The 23,243-nt window shown below is 41.3% G+C and overlaps 1 protein-coding gene across 1 annotated transcript in view; it reads left to right on the top strand.

Moving 5' to 3' along the window:
* cntln (centlein, centrosomal protein) overlaps window positions 1-23,243 on the top strand; it is a 117,030-nt gene that overhangs the window by 18,009 nt on the left and 75,778 nt on the right. Inside the window, exons 8-10 of the mRNA XM_034086929.1 lie at window positions 10,121-10,283; window positions 11,730-12,041; window positions 21,335-21,475. Coding sequence (XP_033942820.1) covers window positions 10,121-10,283; window positions 11,730-12,041; window positions 21,335-21,475 — 616 coding nt within the window. The remainder of the gene's footprint in view (window positions 1-10,120; window positions 10,284-11,729; window positions 12,042-21,334; window positions 21,476-23,243) is intronic.

Genomic DNA, 23,243 nt, shown 5'->3' with positions numbered 1-23,243 from the left:
TAATGATTTTTTTATATAGTTACCTTAATAATATTATAATTGTTAACACATTATTCTGAAAACATTGTTGCTGTGAAAAGCTGATATCACAAGTGCCCTAAGCTCTCCCTAGCAACAAATAACATGTCTTGTACCTAGCCATTTGTATTGTCAATTAACTATTTGTCATTTAGTGTAAAACACAACGGCTAGAAAACTATGTAAAATGCCCATTACAGTTTGCCGGAGTAAACTTTGATACGTTTTTATGTTGAAGTATTATTGAACAAGCTGGAACCTAAGAGTGCTTGGTGTTCTTAATTTACAATGACAACAAATGTTTGTTCAGTAAACATATCAGCTTTTTTTCGGAAGTGTTCTGTATCGTGTACGAGTGTGTGTTTATTGAAAACAGGGGGATATCTCCATAAAGTCAGACTGCAGATGGACCCCTGCCCTGATCTCCTAGCTGGAGGGCCTGGCTGATCGTCATGCACCTGCGTGACCCCCCACGCTCAACACCATGCAGTCTGAACTAACTGCCAGGTTGGAGAGGTTCGGGTTGCCAGGTTGGGTGGTCACCATCACAATCTAGACTCAGGAAAGAGAGTCCTCATTAGTGGACAGAGAAATAGCAAAAGTGAACATGTAATCATTAGCGACTATCTCCCTAACTGCATGATCGTATGTATAGTTGTTTGGCTATTGTCAGGTCTGTGCGGTGATTAAAGACCAACATTAGAATCCATAGCAGACCTCAGGCTTTCTGGAACCTCCAGCACAGTACATGAGTGGTAAGGTGTTAATTGTGTGGGCAGTCATTCAAAGCGCTGGTTATCCTCTCATCAGCATTGGAAAGGGAAAATGAGGCATGTTCCATCACTCCAGAAAAGTTTCATATGAATTCATTTTCATTTCACACCTTTATTTATACAGATAAAATCCCATTGAGATCATTGATCTCTTTTCCAAGGGAGACCTGCTCAAGTAGTTCCACATGAAACATAAAAACATAAATAGAACAACAAAAGGACATCATACAGCATAATTTACAAAATTATCCACATAAACAGGTACCAATAGCTTCTGATTGACTAGCATCCAACCGAGCTTTAAAAACATTTAGTGGCACCAGATTGTTCAGTTTACATTTAATTTGCAGACTATTCCAAGACAGAGGAGCTGCGCATCTAAAAGCTGTCTTCCCTAAGACAGTCCTAGCAGTTGGCACATTTAATAAAACCACAGCATTCGATCTCAGGCAGTAGCCACTTACAATTCTCCGTGAGATCAGGGAGCAGATATAAGATGGAAGTTTCCCTAGCATGGCTTTGTATATAAAAATGTACCAGTGACTGAGCCTCCGTACAGTTAGTGAAAGCAAACCAGCCCTTGCATACAGGGTACAGTGATGGGTTAATGCTTTACAGTTTGTCACACATCTCAGAGCACTGTGATACGCAGCATCTAACTTGACCAGGCAATGGGCAGGTGCATTCATATACACCAGATCCCCATAGTCCAGCACAGGTAAAAAGGTCACAGTGACTAGCCTTTTCCTGGCCTCAAGCGAGAAACAGGACTTGTTTCTGAAAAAGAACCCTAGCCTAACCCTCAGTTTTTTAAGCAGATTAATGACATGAAGTTTAAAAGAGAGACAATCATCAAGCCAGATACCAAGGTATTTGTAACAGGCAACCACTTCAAGTATTATTCCTTGCGTAGTTACAATATCTAAAACAGGCTCTGGTGTCTTTTTTGCTTTTGAAAAGAGCATTACCTTGGTTTCATCCACATTTAAAAGAAGCTTTAATTCAGAGAGCTGAGTCCGAATAGTGTTAAAAACAGCCTGTAATTTAACAACAGCCTCCTTAATGGTGGGACCTGCACAATACATCACAGTATCATCCGCATAAAAATGTAAAGTAGCTTCATCCACATTATCACCTACGCTGTTAATATACATGGAGAATAAAAGTGGTCCTAAAACAGAACCTTGTGGTACACCATTAGAAATGTTTAACCACTCAGAAGACAGTCCATCAAAATGAACACATTGGGACCTTTCAGAGAGGTAGTTCACAAAACCACCCCACTGCAAGGCTGGATATGCCAATACTGAGTAGCCTCTGCTTTAAGATGAGATGATCAACGGTGTCAAACGCTTTGGAAAGGTCAATAAACAGAGCTGCACAACTCTGCTTATTATCTAAAACTCGTAATGTCATTTACCACTTTCATTGTGGCAGTGATGGTGCTGTGTTTCTTTCTGAAGCCTGACTGATGTTTAGACAGGATGTCATTTGTACATAAAAACTCCTTTACCTGTTCACTCACTAGGCGTTCAAGAACCTTAGCCAGAACTGACAATTTAGAGATTGGCCTATAGTTATTTAAAATAGTTGCCTCCCCTCCTTTCAGTAAAGGCAAGACATAAGCAGACTTCCATACTTTTGGAATTGTATTTGCGCTGAGGGAGAGGTTAAAAAGAGAAGTGAGAGGTGGAGCAATAAAGTCTGCAGCTATCTTTAAAAAGAAAGGTTCTAAGTTGTCCGGGCCAGCCGGTTTCCTAGGATCTAGCTTAGATAAGGCTTCATGAACAACATTGACAGTAAAAGGAGTAAATGTATTTACACTACGGACTGTAGTGATCACAGAAGCAGAGTTAGTCACAGAATCAAACATAGAACCGCAGGACACAAAATGCTCATTAAAGCAATTTAGCATAGTGGCCCTGTCCGATATAGAGCCAGATGCTGTGGTAAGGCACGGAGGTAGCTCATTACGGATCTCACTGGTTGATATCGATTTGATTGCTTTCCAAAATTTCCTAGGATTATTTAGGTTTTCTGTGGTAACTGACAAATAGTACTTCGACTTTGCGCTTTTGACATTTGAAGTGAAGCTATTCCTTAGCTGCCTAAAACGCAGCCACTCTATCTCTGAGCCTGATTTCCTAGCCTTTGCCCAGGCCTTGTTTCTCTCATGAAGGAGACTAGACAGCTCAGCAGAGAACCAAGAATATGAGAAAGAAGCCCCTGCATCGTTTAAACTTGTTTTCATGTACAATAAGTATTTTCCCCTGATAACATGTGGACATATCACAGTACAAAACGCACGTGTAATATCACAATGAAAGTGCATCAGTCCTACTATCACTAGGACCGCTGAAAAGAACAATCATTAATATTATTAGTAACACCTGTGCTATTACTGCTATATTAAACACACTCATATGACCTTTTATTACGGACACCCCCCTTTGTTTACTTCGGCCTTCCGGGAAGAGTGCTGGATTCATGCACCTTCTGCACATCCTTGTTTTTTCATCAGAATGTTGGTATTTCCCTTCATTTCTTCAAACCGAATTCTCTTAACTAAATCTACAGACATCTTTTTTATTATCTGACTTTCTAATAACAAGATTTGATTTGATGTCTTTGCTGGTGTATGTCTTTCACGGAAACAATTTGATTTAGTTAGGATTTTTACATTTGTCACTGTCTACTTTAGCTTTTTCTGTGCTTTCATAAATGAAAATAATACATCTAAGAACCACCTCAAACTCGTTCTCTCTCTTACCTGCTTTCTTTAGCATTACCCTCTGAGTCACATGTCTTGATGGTACGATGGCTGACGATAATGACATCACTAATGTAATTGACTCCAAATCATCATCCCTCCACTGAAGCATCTGTCAGTCTCCTTCATTAGCATCCCTCATCCAGAATCCTGTTCGTTCCTAATGAGACTGAAGCTGTAATGGAGTCATCAGCTTGCCAGTGTTTTTACCCTCCTCAGCCATCTTAACTCCATCCAGTCGATACAGTAGCTATAGCATTCACTCATATGAACACAAGATACAAACTTTATTTCATTGGAATATCTTGGCCTTTTAGTTTCCGAGTAGTAAAACAGTACAATCAGCAAAAAAGAGTGCCGTTTTTTCCACAGATTCTCACAGATTTCTCACAAATATTAAAAGGTACAAAGACAAACGGTTGTAGTTGCTTTAATTTAAGTCATAATTATTAATAACACATTGAGTTTTGAGCCATTTGCTCGTGCAATTATATAAAGGGTAAGTTAAAAGTGGCCTCTTTATTTAGGCCTGCTATTGCATATCAATATCAAACAAAATAAAATTAATTGTTTTGTACTTCAAAGGCCACTTTCCCTCAAATAATGTAAAATAAATCTCACTGAAGTCAGTTTGATTTTAACGAGACTTTAGTGAACAGACATTTATATTGATCTGCATTAATGTATCTAGTATTACTAATAACTGGCAGGAAAATAACTTAACACTGCTAATTGCATAAGTATCTAGACGTTCTTTGACTTTTCCTGACTACTTTACCCCTGCCTTCAGCGTGTAACATTTCTGAACAACAAACTTCCTGCACTCAGAGTTTATTATTATGCAGCTGATCTGATGATTTCCCAAGTGGCTTTCAAAGAAAAAAACGAATAAAATATTACAATAATTATACATTTTTCATTCTTGCATGCTTGTATTTTCTATGTGTTTCACAGGTGACTTGTTCTCCTCTCTGATCTGCTGCTAATGAAACGTACAGGCTATTTGAGAGCCCCATGAGCAGCACTGAGCTCCGTGCTGTGTCACTCGGCCCTCTGATAGTCACCATCTCCTCCACAGTCTCCAGCCATTCACACCCAAACATTGATTCATTGGTTTTTCCAGTTGATGGTCCACTGAGTCCACACGGGATCTTACTCTCCTCTTAATATCTCCACTTTCCAACTTTCATGATGTTTTTTCTTCTTCCATACTTTCCCTCGCTTCTCCTTTCCAGTTTTGTAACATAATTAGCTTTCATTTTTGAACTGCACTGGGAATTTTCAAATGCTAATCTTTCTGTCCTAGACCTCTTAACTTGGCGGACCCCCCCTTTTTTCCCTCCTCTATCAATTGAGCACTACTGGGGTTCAAATTGTTCTCGCCTACCTCATTATCAACGTTTGAATTTATTTTCTGCTCTCCAGTATAAATCTCTATTAAAGCCCCTCTGTTCTTAGCACGGCGAGCTAGGAGTAGCGAGGAACGCTAAATCCGCTATCTGGATATATCTGAGCGATTTCCCTCAACATGGCAATTAATTGCATCCCAGAGCACAGTGTTACTCGAGAGGAGGGTGTACCCGCCGCCGCACAAGGCTGTGGATTACCAGCCAATGCCAAACCCCATCTGATACAGTGTTAACAGGCCAGATTCCTAATACTAACGCCACAAAGGCTGCCAAAAAACATGAAGTCAACACACTAGCATCAAAAGTGGCTGGTCATTAAAATCATTGAACATTTCCTGCTGGCCTCTGGTTTGATCAACCTTGTAAATTATTCAATTGTTCATCATGGAGCTTTATGATATTTTCTGACGCACAGTAACAACATCTTAATAATGTGTGGTAGCTTTCGGGTTAAAGCTATGCATATCATATGTTCATTATTCATTGAATTAATCAGCCCACTGTTTTCTCCAACAAAAATGCCAAGATAATTTGCTGGTTCTTAAATGTGAAAATGTGTGGCTTTCCCTTCTGTAACAATATGGTAAACTGGATATGTTTAGGTGTGGGTTTGTTACTAAGACAAAACAAGACATTAACTGACATTACCATGGGACATAAGAACATTCGAATGATTTCATAATTTTCTTATGCTTAAAATATCCAAAGATTTTAAGCTAGATTGGCAGAATATCTTCATTATCGAAAATATATATATTTCTGTTGCAACACATTAAAAACTGATCACATGTTTTTACAGAAGCAATTAGTTTGACGATGTTTGACAAATCTAGTTTGTTAGATCCCGGTCAGAAAACAATCCAGTTACTCTGAGTCCATAATGTAACCCGGGGGGGGGCTCTTGTTTTCTTCTCTCTCTGTGTCGCCGTCTGCCACAGAGAGTGACAGGGCAGCAGCAGGAGATGAACACCTTCTCACAGAGGAGGACTGCGACAGTGGACGAGGAGAGTTCCCTAATGAAGAAGGAGCTGACAGCCCTGCGTGAACAACTGGTCAATAACACTCAGGAACTTAAGGCAGGTGGAACAAATGTTCTGTGGCAGTCTGGGCCTTAAGAGTCAAGAAGTCTATTTTCTGTGTGACACTGAACACGACAAGTCCCCCTGGGCTACTGCCACAGGCATTACTCGTTTAGAAGAGACTGCTCAGCCCTCTGGAACACAATCTCTATGTCTTTGTGTCTCTCCTCCCGCTTTCCGCCCTCGCCATATCTCACCCTTTCTTGCTTTGAGCTTCTACTACTGACAACAGAGAATACTTAACAACTGGGAAATGTGTGTATGCGAGAGAGACAGAGGGAGAGAGAGAGAGAGAGGGTAGCAGGTTGTTAACAGATAAATACTTAATGACTGCTTCAGTGGGGGAAAGTGAAAAAGTGTGCGTGTGATGGTGTGGCTTCTCCCTAATTATGCTTAGTTGGGACCTGGCTATGATTAATTGATAAAGGACTGATTCTTACGCGTTCATTGTGAGGTCTCGTGGCGAGAAGTTGTGGGGGACAGCATCAAAGGAGACCTAGGTTGAGTCTAATGGGTCCTGCAGAAAGCAGCATTCTCATTAGGAGCCTGTCATTAAAGCGGACACACGGGCCCCTGTACCTGCAGGAGCCCAGCTCTCTAGGCACGGCTCGGCCAACAGCAGCCAACATCTGGCTGGCGGGCTCAGTCATACTGCACCAGTGACCTTGGCCAATCAGTGGCTCATGCAGGGACCTCCCGCAGCAAAGACGCTCCACTGTTTACATATTCATTTCAGCCCCGACCCCATGGGTTGCTTCTCTTTCTGTACTTCTCCATCTTTCTTTTTCATTTTCTCACTTTGAATCTCTACTTTGTCTTTTTCTGTTTTCCATTGTTTATTTGGCACTCCTGACCCCCCACTCTCCTCCTTACACACACACACCTCTCTTATTCAGGAAATGAAGACGGAGTATAGGAGGAAAGAAGAAGGCGAGCGGCAGGTGGTGAAGGCTCAAGAGGAGGAGAAAGAGGGATTAACCTCCCGCTGGGCCGCCCTGCGAGCTGACCTGGAGGAGAGGGAGAGGCAGGCCAACATCCAGAGGGATGCTGCCCAGGACAGAGTCAAGGTACGGACAAAGGGACAAGTCCACACACACACATACACACAAAGTTATACAGGGAGGGCTCCGTCATCTCGCTTTCCCTTTCTTTTGCACACCTTGAACTCTCTGATCCCTCATCCTCCTCAGCATGTGAATATAAAAAGAACTGTGGAAAAGCACACAATTTAAATATGCAAAGACCATATTCAAAGGAATAAAAAATTATAATTCAACATGGGGAGACCTATGGGTTGGTTGGTTGGTTGGTTGGGTTAAAAAATGAATTGAGCTGACCAGAACTGAAAGGAACTTTTGGGAAGTCATTGTGTTGGTGTCTGTAGTGCTTGTAGGACTTTATCCCCAAAACGCAATCAGTTAATTTCCATTTCTCCAGTCATTGGTATTAATCGAGACTGCCCTTCTCTGTGGACATGAGAAAATCCAGTCATTACACAGCGACAGCAGGGTTGCTTTTCAACAATCAACCAATACAAATCACAAAGTCCTGAGCAGTTTTCATTTCAAACCCATAGACACATAAGAGCCCCCCCCCCCCCCCCCTCTTCAGACAGGAAGTCTTGAATAAGTCAGGGCAGCAGAGTAATTACACTTGGACAGGATGGAGCCTAGTCTATGCGCATCCATCACAGCCTAAGACACTCCACCTGTTCCTCGTTTTCTGTATCATACTTAATTTGAGGGATGGAGATGGAGATCATGAGGTGTGCGGCGGATACATCTCACCAATTTGTTTTACATAGCGAAGAATTGTCCAGGAATTTATAATGTAATCCAGTGCATGCATAGATCAAATACAGCTACAGTGTGGACAAAAAAAACAAAAACACAATGTGATAGCCCTAAAGCTGATACATATTTACTGATCCACCTTATTGGTTTCCTTATTTTACAACTTAAAGGTGGGGTAGGTAAGTTTGAGAAACCAGCTCGAGATCGCTAGAATTTGAAAATACACAACCGGAGAAAATCTTCCACTTCCTTATAGAGCCCCTCCTCCAACACACACATGACCAATGAGGGCACGAGATAAGTTTGTGCCCCGATGGAAGGCTGACAGGCAGGTCGGCCATGTAGAAGCCGTAATACTGTAAAAAGTACAACCAATCCGTTTAGTATTACGGCTTCTACAGATGAAATTTTTTGTCAAAGCACTTAAGATATTCATTGCTATCGGGATGTTAAGAGCATTCCATGGAATATAACAAAGAGTGTATCTCGAGCCGGTTTCTGAAACTTACCTACCCCACCTTTAATATGAAGCTGCTTGACCCTGATACATGTACACCTTTTCTGCAATAAGTTACTTTAGTTTTTTTCTTTTGTTACATATGTCTTACTATATATAGACACCAAACAACATGCTTTGTATGCACTTACACACAGTAAGTGTCCTTTCTGGTAATTGCTGAAGACTAATTAATTGTGCATATGGTTGATTGGGGCCCTGTGAAATGCTTTTTTAATTACATTGAATCTGTCAGGTTTTGAGCACCTTTGTGTGTTAGATGCTCTAATGGTTTCTTCTTATTAGGAAAAAGCTGTCACTAACACCTTGCCTACACCTGCCGCACAGCGAAAGAGGCGCAGCAGCTGCAGGCCTCCGCTTCCGTCTTCACTGAACCTGCTTCGCCACACTGATGCTTTGTGCTTACAAGTGTTTTGACAGTGCTCGCATCCCAATGCACATTCAATGTAGTTACATGTGTAAGTTTGAGGGATCATATTTGACTAACAATATGCTTTTAAGTTGCTGTAAGAAGCCTAAAGTGTAACAGAAATGAAAGCTTGATTGGAGAAACATGTCTGAAATGTTTTAAATCCAACATTTACGCTTTATCCCAATATCAAATTAAACGTCTTTGATTTAAGTATAGCGCAAACAACCTGACTAGTCTGTGTTAACATGGCCTAATCTTCAATCCACTGCAAACACATGTAATGAGCTCCGTTCCTGAAACAGAAATGAACTGTCTTTACTTTTGTTTTGCTCCAGAAGTTGGAGGAGCAGCTGCACAATGCCTGGCAGGAGTTGTCCAGCTCACAGAGCCACAGCAGCAGTCTAACAGCTCAGCTTTCCTCCAACGAGAGGGAGGTGGCAGCAAAAGAGGGGCAACTCAATCAACTTCGGTGAGCCCTTCAACTTAAGCGTTGCCCAATGCCTTCGCTGTCATGTTTTGTTGTATAACAGACCTACGTTTTGTTGGGGTCATTTCATGAGCTCAAATAAGAATACATCGGTGCGGTGTAGGCATTTCTTCACTTGGGTTACTGTGAGCAGCATTTAGTATATTGCTCGCTACGTTGTGATGCTTGGGGGTGACACAGATTTCTTCCGCTCTGGCTCATCTAAAGCCACTTGATAAGCCCTGCATAGTGGATGTGCTTTAAAAGAAGGAGGGAAGGGAAACAGGGCAGGCTTTGGCTAAGCTTTAGTCGATATGATAAAAAAAAACGGTGAGAACCGTAGGAGCCTTTAGTGGTAATCTCAACCTTTTTTACTACTTTCTGTTTTTAATACCAGAGGCACTCTGACGTGTCAGTCACATCAGGAGAACCGACCCTTCTTAGGGTTTCAGCTAGGTAGATAGTGATATTCCTATAAGTTACAACAACAACAAACAACGGAATAACTGAAAATCATTCTCCCAGTTCACCCTAAAATGTATTTATTTTCTCAGTGTGGGGACTTTTTTTTAAGTGAGTCTAAACATTTATTTTAATTGAATATTTGAATAGAAATTGAATAGAAATAGAAAATAGAAAAAATTGAAATTGAAAAAAAAAATAGAATAGAATAGAAAAAAATAGAAAATTGAATATATATATATAATATATATATTTTGTTCTTACTTGAATGACATCCCAAACGTGGGACATGGAGATTTCAGTCTATATATCGAGAACTAGTGTCAATGCTTTTTTGTGTGTTGACAAACAAGGCCTTTGCTTTAACAGTCACAGTACAGGTACAGTATGAATGTGTATAACACGTTGTGTGTTTGTGTAGTTGTGAGTTTGCAGAGGTGCAGACTCTGTACAGACAGAGCACACAGCACGCAGCGGAGCAGAGCAATCTGATAAAGCAACTGGAAGGACTGAACCTGGACACTCAGAGAGTCCTGAGGAACCAGGAAGAGGCACACACTGCTGACACCACCTCCTATCAGAAGGTACACACAAGGACACACAAGGACACGCAAGCCAAACCTCAAACTCATCATTATTATAACCACTTTGTTGCACTCAGTTCAGGCTGCACCCGCTGCGGTGATTTATTGCCAGGCTAGCTGTAACCTACAATTATTTGACTAGTGCCAAAAAAGGACTTTTCTCGCCGTATCACATTACTGTCAAGTGGTTCTCAGTCTTCCACCGCTCTGTCTGATGACTGTACCACTGTGCCTAACCCTGCACTACACTGGAAGGGGATAGGGAGACATTTAGGGCAATTATGAGTCATAAAACATCAATTTTCAGGAACATTTATCTGACGTCACACTACCTTCTTTTCTTCTCCTTTTATCCTACCGATTTTCCTTTTTGTCCCGACTTCAATGATCTGAGCATATTTATTTTCAATTACTATGGAAGTAAGAAAACATCTATATATGAAATAGGCTGCACAATGGATCACACGGAGATCTCTAACTCACTATTCTGGCTTCTAAAAAAAAATGAAATGAACATGATCCAATGCAATACTGACGAACTTTAAATTGCGCGGGTGTCCGACAGAAAAACGTCCTGAATGTGGTGGCTTCAGTATAGAGTAGATAAACATAAGAGAATTGACAAGCATAATTCAAATGCACTGAATTCAGGTGAACAATCTGTGCAAGTCTTTGAAGTCCTATCTTTTTTTTTTTTTTTTTTTTTTGTCGCTGCTTTTAATTGAACTATTCATATCTTAAACTGCACTGTAACTTTTATCCATGTACTTTTTCTTGTAATGTTTAATTGAACTATTCATATTTTAGACTGCACTGTAACTGTTATCCATGTATTTTTCCTTAATGTTTATTTTATTAGCTTTTCTTTTTTAATGCTTAATGTCTTTCAATTTTTTTTGTAAAGCACTTTGAATTGCCTTGCGTTGAAAAGTGCTATATAAATAAACTTGCCTTGCCTTGCCTTGCCTTGCCTATCTTGACACAAACATGTGATTAATATCAGTAATAAAGGCACATCATGAAATTGTAGGCAGTGCTTGAATGTTGTTCATATTTTGCTTATAGGACTGTGAAAAAGAACCCGTTTTATTTTGCTGCAAAGGTTTGTACATTGGCAGGAATGTAGAAAAACATGGAAGTGAGAAACAGTGCTTTGTTTATTTAAATGTGTAAGGGCAATACAATTATTTATCCCCTAAAATCAATAAATGATGTGTGATAAATAACTGTGATTTTAATATTAACCACATAAACTGTTATTATAATGTTGCCATCATTTTGCAGTTCTAAACGAAAATGTACGACAGGTTTCATGTCACCGAGAGTGATTTGGTCTCGTCTTCCTCCATTTGACCTCCCATCTCTCGTTGACGTGACCCCCGTCCCCCGCCTCTTCCCTCCTGCCCTGTTTCCTAACCCTGTTGTCCTGTTTGTGTTTGTTGACAGCTGTACAAGGAGTTGAGCCAGTGCTACCAGGCCCTCATCTCTAGTGAGGCCGACCTGCGTCAGAGTCACCAGAAGCTGAGCGGCCTGCTGGAAGAGAGGGACCAACACATCCTGCAGCTCCAGGCTCAGACACAGCAGCAGGAGCAAGAACACACACAACTGCAGCAACACAATCAACAACTACAGCAGCAGCAGCAGCAGCAACAACTGCAGCAACACAATCAACAACTACAGCAGCAGCAGCAACAACATCAACAACAACAGGCTCAACACACACCTCTTTACTCGCCAAACAGACAAACTAACTTTAAGGTAAGCACGCTTTTTAATTCTTCTCCCTCTCTCCCACAGATGCCCTGTCTTTTGAAAGTGCATCACAACTCCAGGCTCCAACCATTTCGTTCTGTGAGGCCTCCTCTGCTGTAGAAGTTGTTCAACTTAAATATTTACATATATGCATGTGTGTGGGTACGGACAACAACATATGTATGCATGAGCTTCGCTGCGTTATATATATCTAAGTCATTTTAGATAATAAACACGATATATATGATACTCCTCTCAATCATCTGTTTGGAGCTTGTGTCTAATTGTCCTAACGCAGAGACAGCGATGTGGATGTGGAGAAGAAGGAACAGTAATGGCCGACGAGCCCCCGCATGGCCTGTGGTGGTGGTGGTGGTCTTGAACTGAGAATCATTCTGTTAATATCGCTCTACTTCGCCCTTGATCTATCCATCTCTCTAAGCACCAGCGTCTTTCATGTCAGCTATCTGATGTTCTCCATCCGCTCTGTCCTGAGCACACATGCACTCTCTGACTTCATTCATCTATCTCCTTCCTACCCTCCCACCCAAGTACCTGGAAGTCCTTTTAACACACTCGCGAGACGGAGAGAGGTGATTTAATTGGAGCCCAGTTATGTTTTTGAAGATGATGTTGGAGTTACAGTTCTACCTCTGTCAGTCAGCAGGGGTTTGGCTGTAGCTCTCTACCTTTGAACTGTCACCCCAAGGCAATATAGGCTCGAGTTTAAAGTCAATGCTCCAGCCACATTTTAAATGGGCTTTAACAACTCCTAATGATATGGTGATAGGTGTTTCATGGACCACACGGTGTCAACGACTGGAATAGTAACAAGTAGCGTCTGTATAACACAATAATCGTATTCCATCAACATTGTACGGCCCTGAACTTGTTATACTAAGTTACTCAATCTGTTCCGCAGTACGACTCTCCCTTCAAAAATACATCTTCTTGCATTTAAAACACCTCCGTAGTCGAAGATCATATTTTTATGCAGCAGTTGAGTACTTTCTCTGCCTTTACAGACTTTAATTGTTTAATTTGATTGGTTGATATTTTCTGACAGGGCTGGCCCCAGACTGGAAGTTAAGAGATATCAGCTCAAATGTTAAGTGAGTTACAATCGCCCCGTCTCACTTAACCCTGTTCATTTAACCAGCGGTGAAATATAAATGGATAATTTAGCCGGTAATTAAATACCATACTGCAGTGTTCCCGCAGTAATTAATACTACATTTAGAGAAGATGCAGTTAGTGCTGCGTGTAATGTGGTACGGTGTATGCGTGTGTGCATGTATACACTGTATATGTGTGTGCTTGACTTTATCAAGCTACCCCGTTTCTCTTCCTCACCCAGGTCCAAGTGAAACAGCCCCTCACAGGGCAGGGACGTAATTACAAAATGTACCGTGTTTATAATACTAACGTATGCAAAGAATTGATATGAACTTTTGTTTACTGAACACATGTAGCTGCTGTCTGGCTGATTTGTTTCTTTAACTTTCTTACCGACTGACATCAAAGCGAACACAAGGTATCCCAAGGTATAGCACTCAGTCAGGAGGGCTTTCTGTTTCCCACTCTGTAATTTCCCCGACAGGTTGTGCGTACGAGTGTCTGCGTGTTCGACTCAAGGTGTGTGTATCCGAGCACATAATCGCAAATTCTGTAACAACTTCCTCCCGAACACCTGTTAAATTCTAATGCTCAGGTTGTTAAGGCAGATTTTGATTTTAATTTTAAATGTTTTGGTGGAAGTTACCGTTGGAGGTGATCAAAGTGCTGATCGCAACGGGAGCAAAGGGGGGAGATGCAGCGCTCATTTGCATATGGACCAGAGCGACTGCTTTGAACACCCCTCCTGCAGTGGATTTTGGGTGGAGCGGAATATAGGAGGAGGCTGAGTGAGAGGAATAAGACCCATTGTGTGTTATACTTCCATGCTGTGCACCAAGACTGACTGTCTGCGCGCCTCTGTCTTAAGTCAAGTCAACTCTTTGCAGGAAGCGTAACCAGACTTAACAAAGACTTAAACATGAACAATGTGTAGACTTGGATTCTGCTCCCTCCTATTTACATTAACCTGCCGAGTCGGCACTGAATGAAAAATCTAAATCTAAAAGAAAAGTTTCAGCTCCACTACCGGTGTTGGGGAAGAATTATATTGATGATATGTAAAAAGAGGAAATATTGATATCATGTTTTTAGTACACATAGTGTATAAATAATCCAGCATTGATTTTTGTGCAGTTGTGGTAACTATTTAAATATGAATTTGCCAAAAAACAAATAAATAAACCAATTTAGATGAATTAGACTAATTGCATTATAATGATTTTTTTATATAGTTACCTTAATAATATTATAATTGTTAACACATTATTCTGAAAACATTGTTGCTGTGAAAAGCTGATATCACAAGTGCCCTAAGCTCTCCCTAGCAACAAATAACATGTCTTGTACCTAGCCATTTGTATTGTCAATTAACTATTTGTCATTTAGTGTAAAACACAACGGCTAGAAAACTATGTAAAATGCCCATTACAGTTTGCCGGAGTAAACTTTGATACGTTTTTATGTTGAAGTATTATTGAACAAGCTGGAACCTAAGAGTGCTTGGTGTTCTTAATTTACAATGACAACAAATGTTTGTTCAGTAAACATATCAGCTTTTTTTCGGAAGTGTTCTGTATCGTGTACGAGTGTGTGTTTATTGAAAACAGGGGGATATCTCCATAAAGTCAGACTGCAGATGGACCCCTGCCCTGATCTCCTAGCTGGAGGGCCTGGCTGATCGTCATGCACCTGCGTGACCCCCCCACGCTCAACACCATGCAGTCTGAACTAACTGCCAGGTTGGAGAGGTTCGGGTTGCCAGGTTGGGTGGTCACCATCACAATCTAGACTCAGGAAAGAGAGTCCTCATTAGTGGACAGAGAAATAGCAAAAGTGAACATGTAATCATTAGCGACTATCTCCCTAACTGCATGATCGTATGTATAGTTGTTTGGCTATTGTCAGGTCTGTGCGGTGATTAAAGACCAACATTAGAATCCATAGCAGACCTCAGGCTTTCTGGAACCTCCAGCACAGTACATGAGTGGTAAGGTGTTAATTGTGTGGGCAGTCATTCAAAGCGCTGGTTATCCTCTCATCAGCATTGGAAAGGGAAAATGAGGCATGTTCCATCACTCCAGAAAAGTTTCATATGAATTCATTTTCATTTCACACCTTTATTTATACAGATAAAATCCCATTGAGATCATTGATCTCTTTTCCAAGGGAGACCTGCTCAAGTAGTTCCACATGAAACATAAAAACATAAATAGAACAACAAAAGGACATCATACAGCATAATTTACAAAATTATCCACATAAACAGGTACCAATAGCTTCTGATTGACTAGCATCCAACCGAGCTTTAAAAACATTTAGTGGCACCAGATTGTTCAGTTTACATTTAATTTGCAGACTATTCCAAGACAGAGGAGCTGCGCATCTAAAAGCTGTCTTCCCTAAGACAGTCCTAGCAGTTGGCACATTTAATAAAACCACAGCATTCGATCTCAGGCAGTAGCCACTTACAATTCTCCGTGAGATCAGGGAGCAGATATAAGATGGAAGTTTCCCTAGCATGGCTTTGTATATAAAAATGTACCAGTGACTGAGCCTCCGTACAGTTAGTGAAAGCAAACCAGCCCTTGCATACAGGGTACAGTGATGGGTTAATGCTTTACAGTTTGTCACACATCTCAGAGCACTGTGATACGCAGCATCTAACTTGACCAGGCAATGGGCAGGTGCATTCATATACACCAGATCCCCATAGTCCAGCACAGGTCAAAAGGTCACAGTGACTAGCCTTTTCCTGGCCTCAAGCGAGAAACAGGACTTGTTTCTGAAAAAGAAACCTAGCCTAACCCTCAGTTTTTTAAGCAGATTAATGACATGAAGTTTAAAAGAGAGACAATCATCAAGCCAGATACCAAGGTATTTGTAACAGGCAACCACTTCAAGTATTATTCCTTGCGTAGTTACAATATCTAAAACAGGCTCTGGTGTCTTTTTTGCTTTTGAAAAGAGCATTACCTTGGTTTCATCCACATTTAAAAGAAGCTTTAATTCAGAGAGCTGAGTCTGAATAGTGTTAAAAACAGCCTGTAATTTAACAACAGCCTCCTTAATGGTGGGACCTGCACAATACATCACAGTATCATCCGCATAAAAATGTAAAGTAGCTTCATCCACATTATCACCTACGCTGTTAATATACATGGAGAATAAAAGTGGTCCTAAAACAGAACCTTGTGGTACACCATTAGAAATGTTTAACCACTCAGAAGACAGTCCATCAAAATGAACACATTGGGACCTTTCAGAGAGGTAGTTCACAAAACCACCCCACTGCAAGGCTGGATATGCCAATACTGAGTAGCCTCTGCTTTAAGATGAGATGATCAACGGTGTCAAACGCTTTGGAAAGGTCAATAAACAGAGCTGCACAACTCTGCTTATTATCTAAAATACTCGTAATGTCATTTACCACTTTCATTGTGGCAGTGATGGTGCTGTGTTTCTTTCTGAAGCCTGACTGATGTTTAGACAGGATGTCATTTGTACATAAAAACTCCTTTACCTGTTCACTCACTAGGCGTTCAAGAACCTTAGCCAGAACTGACAATTTAGAGATTGGCCTATAGTTATTTAAAATAGTTGCCTCCCCTCCTTTCAGTAAAGGCAAGACATAAGCAGACTTCCATACTTTTGGAATTGTATTTGCGCTGAGGGAGAGGTTAAAAAGAGAAGTGAGAGGTGGAGCAATAAAGTCTGCAGCTATCTTTAAAAAGAAAGGTTCTAAGTTGTCCGGGCCAGCCGGTTTCCTAGGATCTAGCTTAGATAAGGCTTCATGAACAACATTGACAGTAAAAGGAGTAAATGTATTTACACTACGGACTGTAGTGATCACAGAAGCAGAGTTAGTCACAGAATCAAACATAGAACCGCAGGACACAAAATGCTCATTAAAGCAATTTAGCATAGTGGCCCTGTCCGATATAGAGCCAGATGCTGTGGTAAGGCACGGAGGTAGCTCATTACGGATCTCACTGGTTGATATCGATTTGATTGCTTTCCAAAATTTCCTAGGATTATTTAGGTTTTCTGTGGTAACTGACAAATAGTACTTCGACTTTGCGCTTTTGACATTTGAAGTGAAGCTATTCCTTAGCTGCCTAAAACGCAGCCACTCTATCTCTGAGCCTGATTTCCTAGCCTTTGCCCAGGCCTTGTTTCTCTCATGAAGGAGACTAGACAGCTCAGCAGAGAACCAAGAATATGAGAAAGAAGCCCCTGCATCGTTTAAACTTGTTTTCATGTACAATAAGTATTTTCCCCTGATAACATGTGGACATATCACAGTACAAAACGCACGTGTAATATCACAATGAAAGTGCATCAGTCCTACTATCACTAGGACCGCTGAAAAGAACAATCATTAATATTATTAGTAACACCTGTGCTATTACTGCTATATTAAACACACTCATATGACCTTTTATTACGGACACCCCCCTTTGTTTACTTCGGCCTTCCGGGAAGAGTGCTGGATTCATGCACCTTCTGCACATCCTTGTTTTTTCACTAATGTTTTTACCTTCAGATGTGACTAGCACAAGTCCCTTATATGTGTTTATAAGCTGAACCTAAAGCACGGATACATTTCCCAAGGTGTTCTCCTTCTTTATAAATTGAAAGAAGCCCACATGGTGCATTTCCCATAGCTTGATGAGATGTTTTTTTTTTAACATTTGCTTCTGGCTTGTTATTTATGTTAGCCAATCTAAATGCTTTTAGATGTATAATTAAAGTGCTAGTCGCACACACACATCCGCACGTAAATACACCCACCATTTTGCGGGGTCACGGTTGGCTTAGGTGAGGCGTTTCCTTTGATCATCATCATCATTAATGGCAACCATCAAGTGAAAGCTTAATGCTACAAAGAAACGTGGATATTAATTATTAAAACCGACATCTTAACAAACAGAATGGAGGCAGCCAGAGGGTTCTTAGTGAGTGTGTGTGTGTGTGTGTGTGTGTGTGTGTGTGTGTGTGTGTGTGTGTGTGTGTGTGTGTGTGTGTGTGTGTGTGTGTGTGTGTGTGTGTGTGGTGTGTGTGTGTGTGTGTGTGTGTGTGTGTGTGTGTGTGTGTGTGTGTGTGTGTGTGTGTGTGTGGTGTGTGTGTGTGTGTGTGTGTGTGTGTGTGTGTGTGTGGTGTGTGTGTGTGTGTGTGTGTGGTGTGTGTGTGTGTGGTGTGTGTGTGTGTGTGTGTGTGTGCAGAAAAGCACAGTACAGAGCAAAGATTTTCTGGCGATGTTTCAGTACAATGTGATGGAGAGCTTGTATAAGTCAGATACGTTTGAATTGTCTTTCACGTGGGTCTTGTTTTGACTGTCTGCTCCTCAGTTTCTTCCCATCTGGAACGGCACTCCTTTAGCTCAACTGTCAGGACCTCCCTAGGAGTATGTTAAAAATGTAGTGCAACCTGCTGCTTGTATTAACATACGCCTTCTCTCTTCAGACCCATCACTCATCCTCTCCTTCTAAAAACATTGTGCAAAGGTTATACATTCAACTGATGCTCAAGAATTATAGTCTGATAAATGTTTCATGACTTATAATGCTATTTTTGTCATCCGCTCATCTTGTGTATGCTGAGTGCGTTATCAGGGTTGTCGACATCAGTTTGTGTGTTTGGAGCTGGGCCATGTCCAGGGCCAGAGACACACTAATGGCATGGACTCCAGTGGTGTGTTTTACCAGCTCAACTGCTCTCATTAGATGAGAACCTCTGTAGCGCAGCCCGCCTCATTAATGAAGCACAGCCATGTGCCGCTGCAGATACATGCACTCCCTCACTCAGGCACATACACTCGGGTCAAACAGACTGTGTGGGAGGACTGTATACGCAAACACACACAGGCACCTTCCATCCTTCTCACTGTAAAGTCCCCGTTAACACACATCCATATACACACACACACACACACACATTCTTTGAAGAATCACCATGTTGAATACCAAGTGCACCTGTCCTGGTGGGGGGGGACGCACACACCTTGTGAAGCCTATCCAATCACAAACAGTGTCGCTCTACAGATGTGTGTATTTGTATATTCATGGAGTCGTGTGTGTGTGTGTGTTTCTGTCTGTGTGTGTGTGTGTGTGTGTGTGTGTGTGTGTGTATGGCGGGGCCCCTCCTGATTATAGCTGCTCCATAATTAACAGTGATCAGATTTGTTTTGTGGCATAAATGGTGCATGTGTAGAACATTAGGCCTGGCAAGTCTCATTTCACATTCAGCTCAAGGGCTCGGCAGCAGACGGGTCACGAGCTTCAGGGAGCACAATCACAAGCCTCCCTCCATATGGTCCTGCCTGCCGCATCCTCAGCAGCGAGGGCCGCCAGTGCCAGACAAGTTCCCCTAAGAACCTAATCGTGTTCAGTAATTACCAAGACCGGCTTTTCTCTTTTTTCCCCCCTCCCTCCCTCAGCCTCCTCACCATCTCTTGCTCTTTTTCCCGTGCACCTGCACACTCTCTGCTTCTCTTGAAATCATATTCCATTGCTTTCAGTAAGCTGCCTGAAGTATGTTTCCCTTTTGCGTCTTTACTGTCTTACAGTTTCCCCGTTTGTTTTTTTGATGGATAAAAACCAGGATGGGGATGAGAGGGATTGAGAGGCAAACAACTCCAACACTCCCGCATCAGTTAATTTCTAAATTGCTTTATGTGGCTGATGCCGAAAAACCCAGTCCGTCCTCCTGACTGCCTGGAAATTATAAATAATTGTAACAGATGCGCCAATATGGCCGGCCTCCAATAAACGAGGCCCCAGATAATTTGACCAACCCCCTTTGACAGGCCAATTTAATAAAACATGAACAAAATCTTCCTCACTAATAATTTATCATCCCCTCTCCTCCCCTTTGGTTAAAGTTGATTACCCTGGCAGTTAACAAGGTCACGCCCAGATGCCAGGTTTCTGATAATGCAATCAGGACTCGTTGGAATAAAGGTGATGACATCCTGTGCGCTTTTCTTCGCTACCTGGCCTTCAAGAAGTTCACAGCATCGAATGGCTCTATTTGTCAAAAGGCTTTGATTTGATGTGTTCAGTAGACGTGTTGTTGAAAGCCGCAGGTGAGGCTGTTTCTTTGTGTTTCGCACCTTTTTATCAAGAACTTAAAAAACGAAAGGTGAGAATTTATACAGGAAGGTGATGTGAGTTAGAAAGTGTTCACTTCAAGATGAAGGCATCAACAAAGCTTATAGGAAGTGTACACAACATGCTCTTTGATAGTGTGTGTGTGTAGTATTCTGTCCATTAAAGTCTTGGTACTGTACACAGATCACGATAAAGGGCTGCTTGGACTGTTCATACTAGCAGGAGTAAAAGTGTAACTATAGATTGTCACATTTAAGTGACATGTGCAAAACAAAATCAATACCTGCACATTTGCATTATAGGAATGGACATGTGTGTGGTTGTATGTGCATCACACCTACTCCTGTGTCGGTGGGCCCTCTTCCTCCTGGTCCCCTTCAGTAAGTGTAGGTAATCCCTGCTGTGTGCAGATGCTGCCAGACGCCGGCATAAAGACACTGATAAATGGACTGGCCATGATAGCACTCACAAAGCTGGAGCTGGGGGATAGTTGTCCCACTGCCACATGACACATCTGGGTCTTGACGCTGGTATATTAAAATGTCATTTGGAAATCTTTTAAACTACTAAAAACAAAAAAAGCATTTTCCTTAATTTGGTTTCACCTGTTTAACCAAATGTTTTCCTGGTTTCGTCTTATTAACTTAAAATATAAGAAACTACCTCGTGTACCATTATGATATGCGCAAAGAAGTTACTGAATGTCTTCACAGTTTGGTTTGGATTTCAACAGCCAACAAAACATTTGACCGTGAATATTGGCTATGAATCAGCTAGACGTATTCCTTTGTTTTATCAAGGTTGTGGTTAAGCTGGAACTACTGCATTTTTTTAATAACTTTTTTGTTTCTTCATCAGAACAATATCCATTTTGAATATGACACATGTTGAACATATTTCAAACAATCTTAAAGCTTAAAATAACTCTTATATCATATACACAAACATTCATATAAACACGTGCAAATTCAAATCGACCGGTAAGCAATGCCACTAGTTATCTTGTTTTCTCCACTAACCAGCCTGTTGTTCTTACTTAAAAACCCAAACAATGCCCTGTCTCTGTTGTTACAGGCGGTGGTGTCGGAGGACGCTGATGCTGCAGCTCAGAGGTCTAGCTCTGACTCTGACCGGACCCCCACCCTAGGCTCAGATCCCAGGCCAGAGCATAAGACCCTTCATCGGAGATCCACCAGCTCCGTCAGAGGACAGCAGGTAGGTTTGCACCCGGCACTGCCAATTATGTCAGAGACAGCACGTGGGTGAGCAGCTTACAGCTCCACACTACCATTAGCACTTTGCACAGATTAGATCAAAGCCATAGAGAAGAGATATGAAGGAAATGGTCTGTTGAGAATCATGTGATTTATCAGACTCTGCTTCTGCGAACCTTTGTCCTGAACTCCTCAACACACACACACACACACGCCCCTCCTACTGTGAGTGGGCCGGCGTGTGCAACTGGTTTCACGCATGCCTTGGGCTCAGGCACTGGCTAATTTACCGCTTCAACAGTACATTATGAACAAGAAAGAAGCTTTTGATCTTCTCTGTGTTCGACTCATAAGTTTGGCAGGACATGTTTCTAGATGGCCTCACTCACTTTAAAGCTGGCCTGGAGACACATTGTTTGATTTATACAGCAGTCCTCATTAAAGCCTTATTGGAGGTGCTTTGGTTCAGGCAGTTTATACATGTCATATATTTATATTGCGCAAAATACATAAACAGTATTGACATGATTTGATGCGCTTCCATTTTCGGGATACTCTGTGATGTGCGCCCTAGGACACACACGGACGCGCACACACACGTCTGTTTTGATGCACCTACTATTTATTGTTTTGGGATTATTCTGCCAATACTTTAAATTAGAGTGGGACTATTTTCTACACAAAACATTTTTGGTACTTTATTCGACTAATCAAAACATGGATCATATTCTGATTGCTTTAACATGTGAATCAGTGTGTTATACCAATGTGTGCACCCCAATAAAACTGTAGTTATTCTTGCTCCTGACCCTTACCACATAAACACACATCTGTGGCGTACATACATTTACAAATGGATTTTAAAATCTGCCGTTCCTGTTCATAAAAACAGAAGCTTGGCCATATACATGTATAGAGAGGGTCCGCAGGGATTGAATCAACATTGCAAATCTATCTATATGCTGCTCCCATGGAACACTGAACTAAAACATGTATTTGTTCAAATCAATATCTTTATTTTATTCAGTAATTCAGTTTTGTACAATATAATTTCAAATGAAAAATAGACAAGGATTGACAAAGGAAAAGCCTTACATTAAATAACTTCTAATAAAAGTAAATTCATGTTTAAGATCTGATTTTAGATTCAGTTTCCATAGTTCAGGTTCTTTTTCATTCTGGACACTTTTTGCTTTTCTCCCCGAGTGATGATTATAAAGCAGCTATGCTTCTAAGGCTGCTACAGGAGGAGTGGACTAGCACTCTTTATTTAAGCAGCCACCGGCTACAGACAATACCTAATGCTCCACTTGTAAAACCTTCGCTTTAGGTATCATGTCAACTCCAGAAATCCTTTTCGACCTTTTAACGTTGTAAAATAAAGTGAGAGTAGTTGTCGCTATTGGTTGGGTAATATCCGAATATGCAGTTGCTCCTAAGAGGCCATAAACCTGTTATGCTTCATTACCCTCCATTTAAACAATAATACCAGTCGACAAGGTCAAAAGCTGATGAGATGAGCCTTCTGTGCAGCCCACCGCTTCCACCTAGGACACCACTTGCAGCTGTTTCTAGTAAGTACCGAAAGTGAAATTTGATTATTGGCCGAGGCGACGATCAGTTCACACAGTGGTACATAACTAGCAATGTTCTACATAGAACAATTGTTAAAACCTCAGTGATTAATAAAAGTTACATTCATTTGTATTTCGTACATTCAAACCCGTTTGGAATGGTGCCACATAAGTAGAGTGTGTGCTCCTTTTCAA

Source organism: Pseudochaenichthys georgianus, chromosome 1 (assembly GCF_902827115.2).
Source record: "Pseudochaenichthys georgianus chromosome 1, fPseGeo1.2, whole genome shotgun sequence".
In the NCBI taxonomy this organism is placed as follows: domain Eukaryota; kingdom Metazoa; phylum Chordata; class Actinopteri; order Perciformes; family Channichthyidae; genus Pseudochaenichthys; species Pseudochaenichthys georgianus.
The sequence above is the reverse complement of the archived record's forward strand: the minus strand, read 5'-3'. Positions and strand labels throughout refer to the sequence as shown.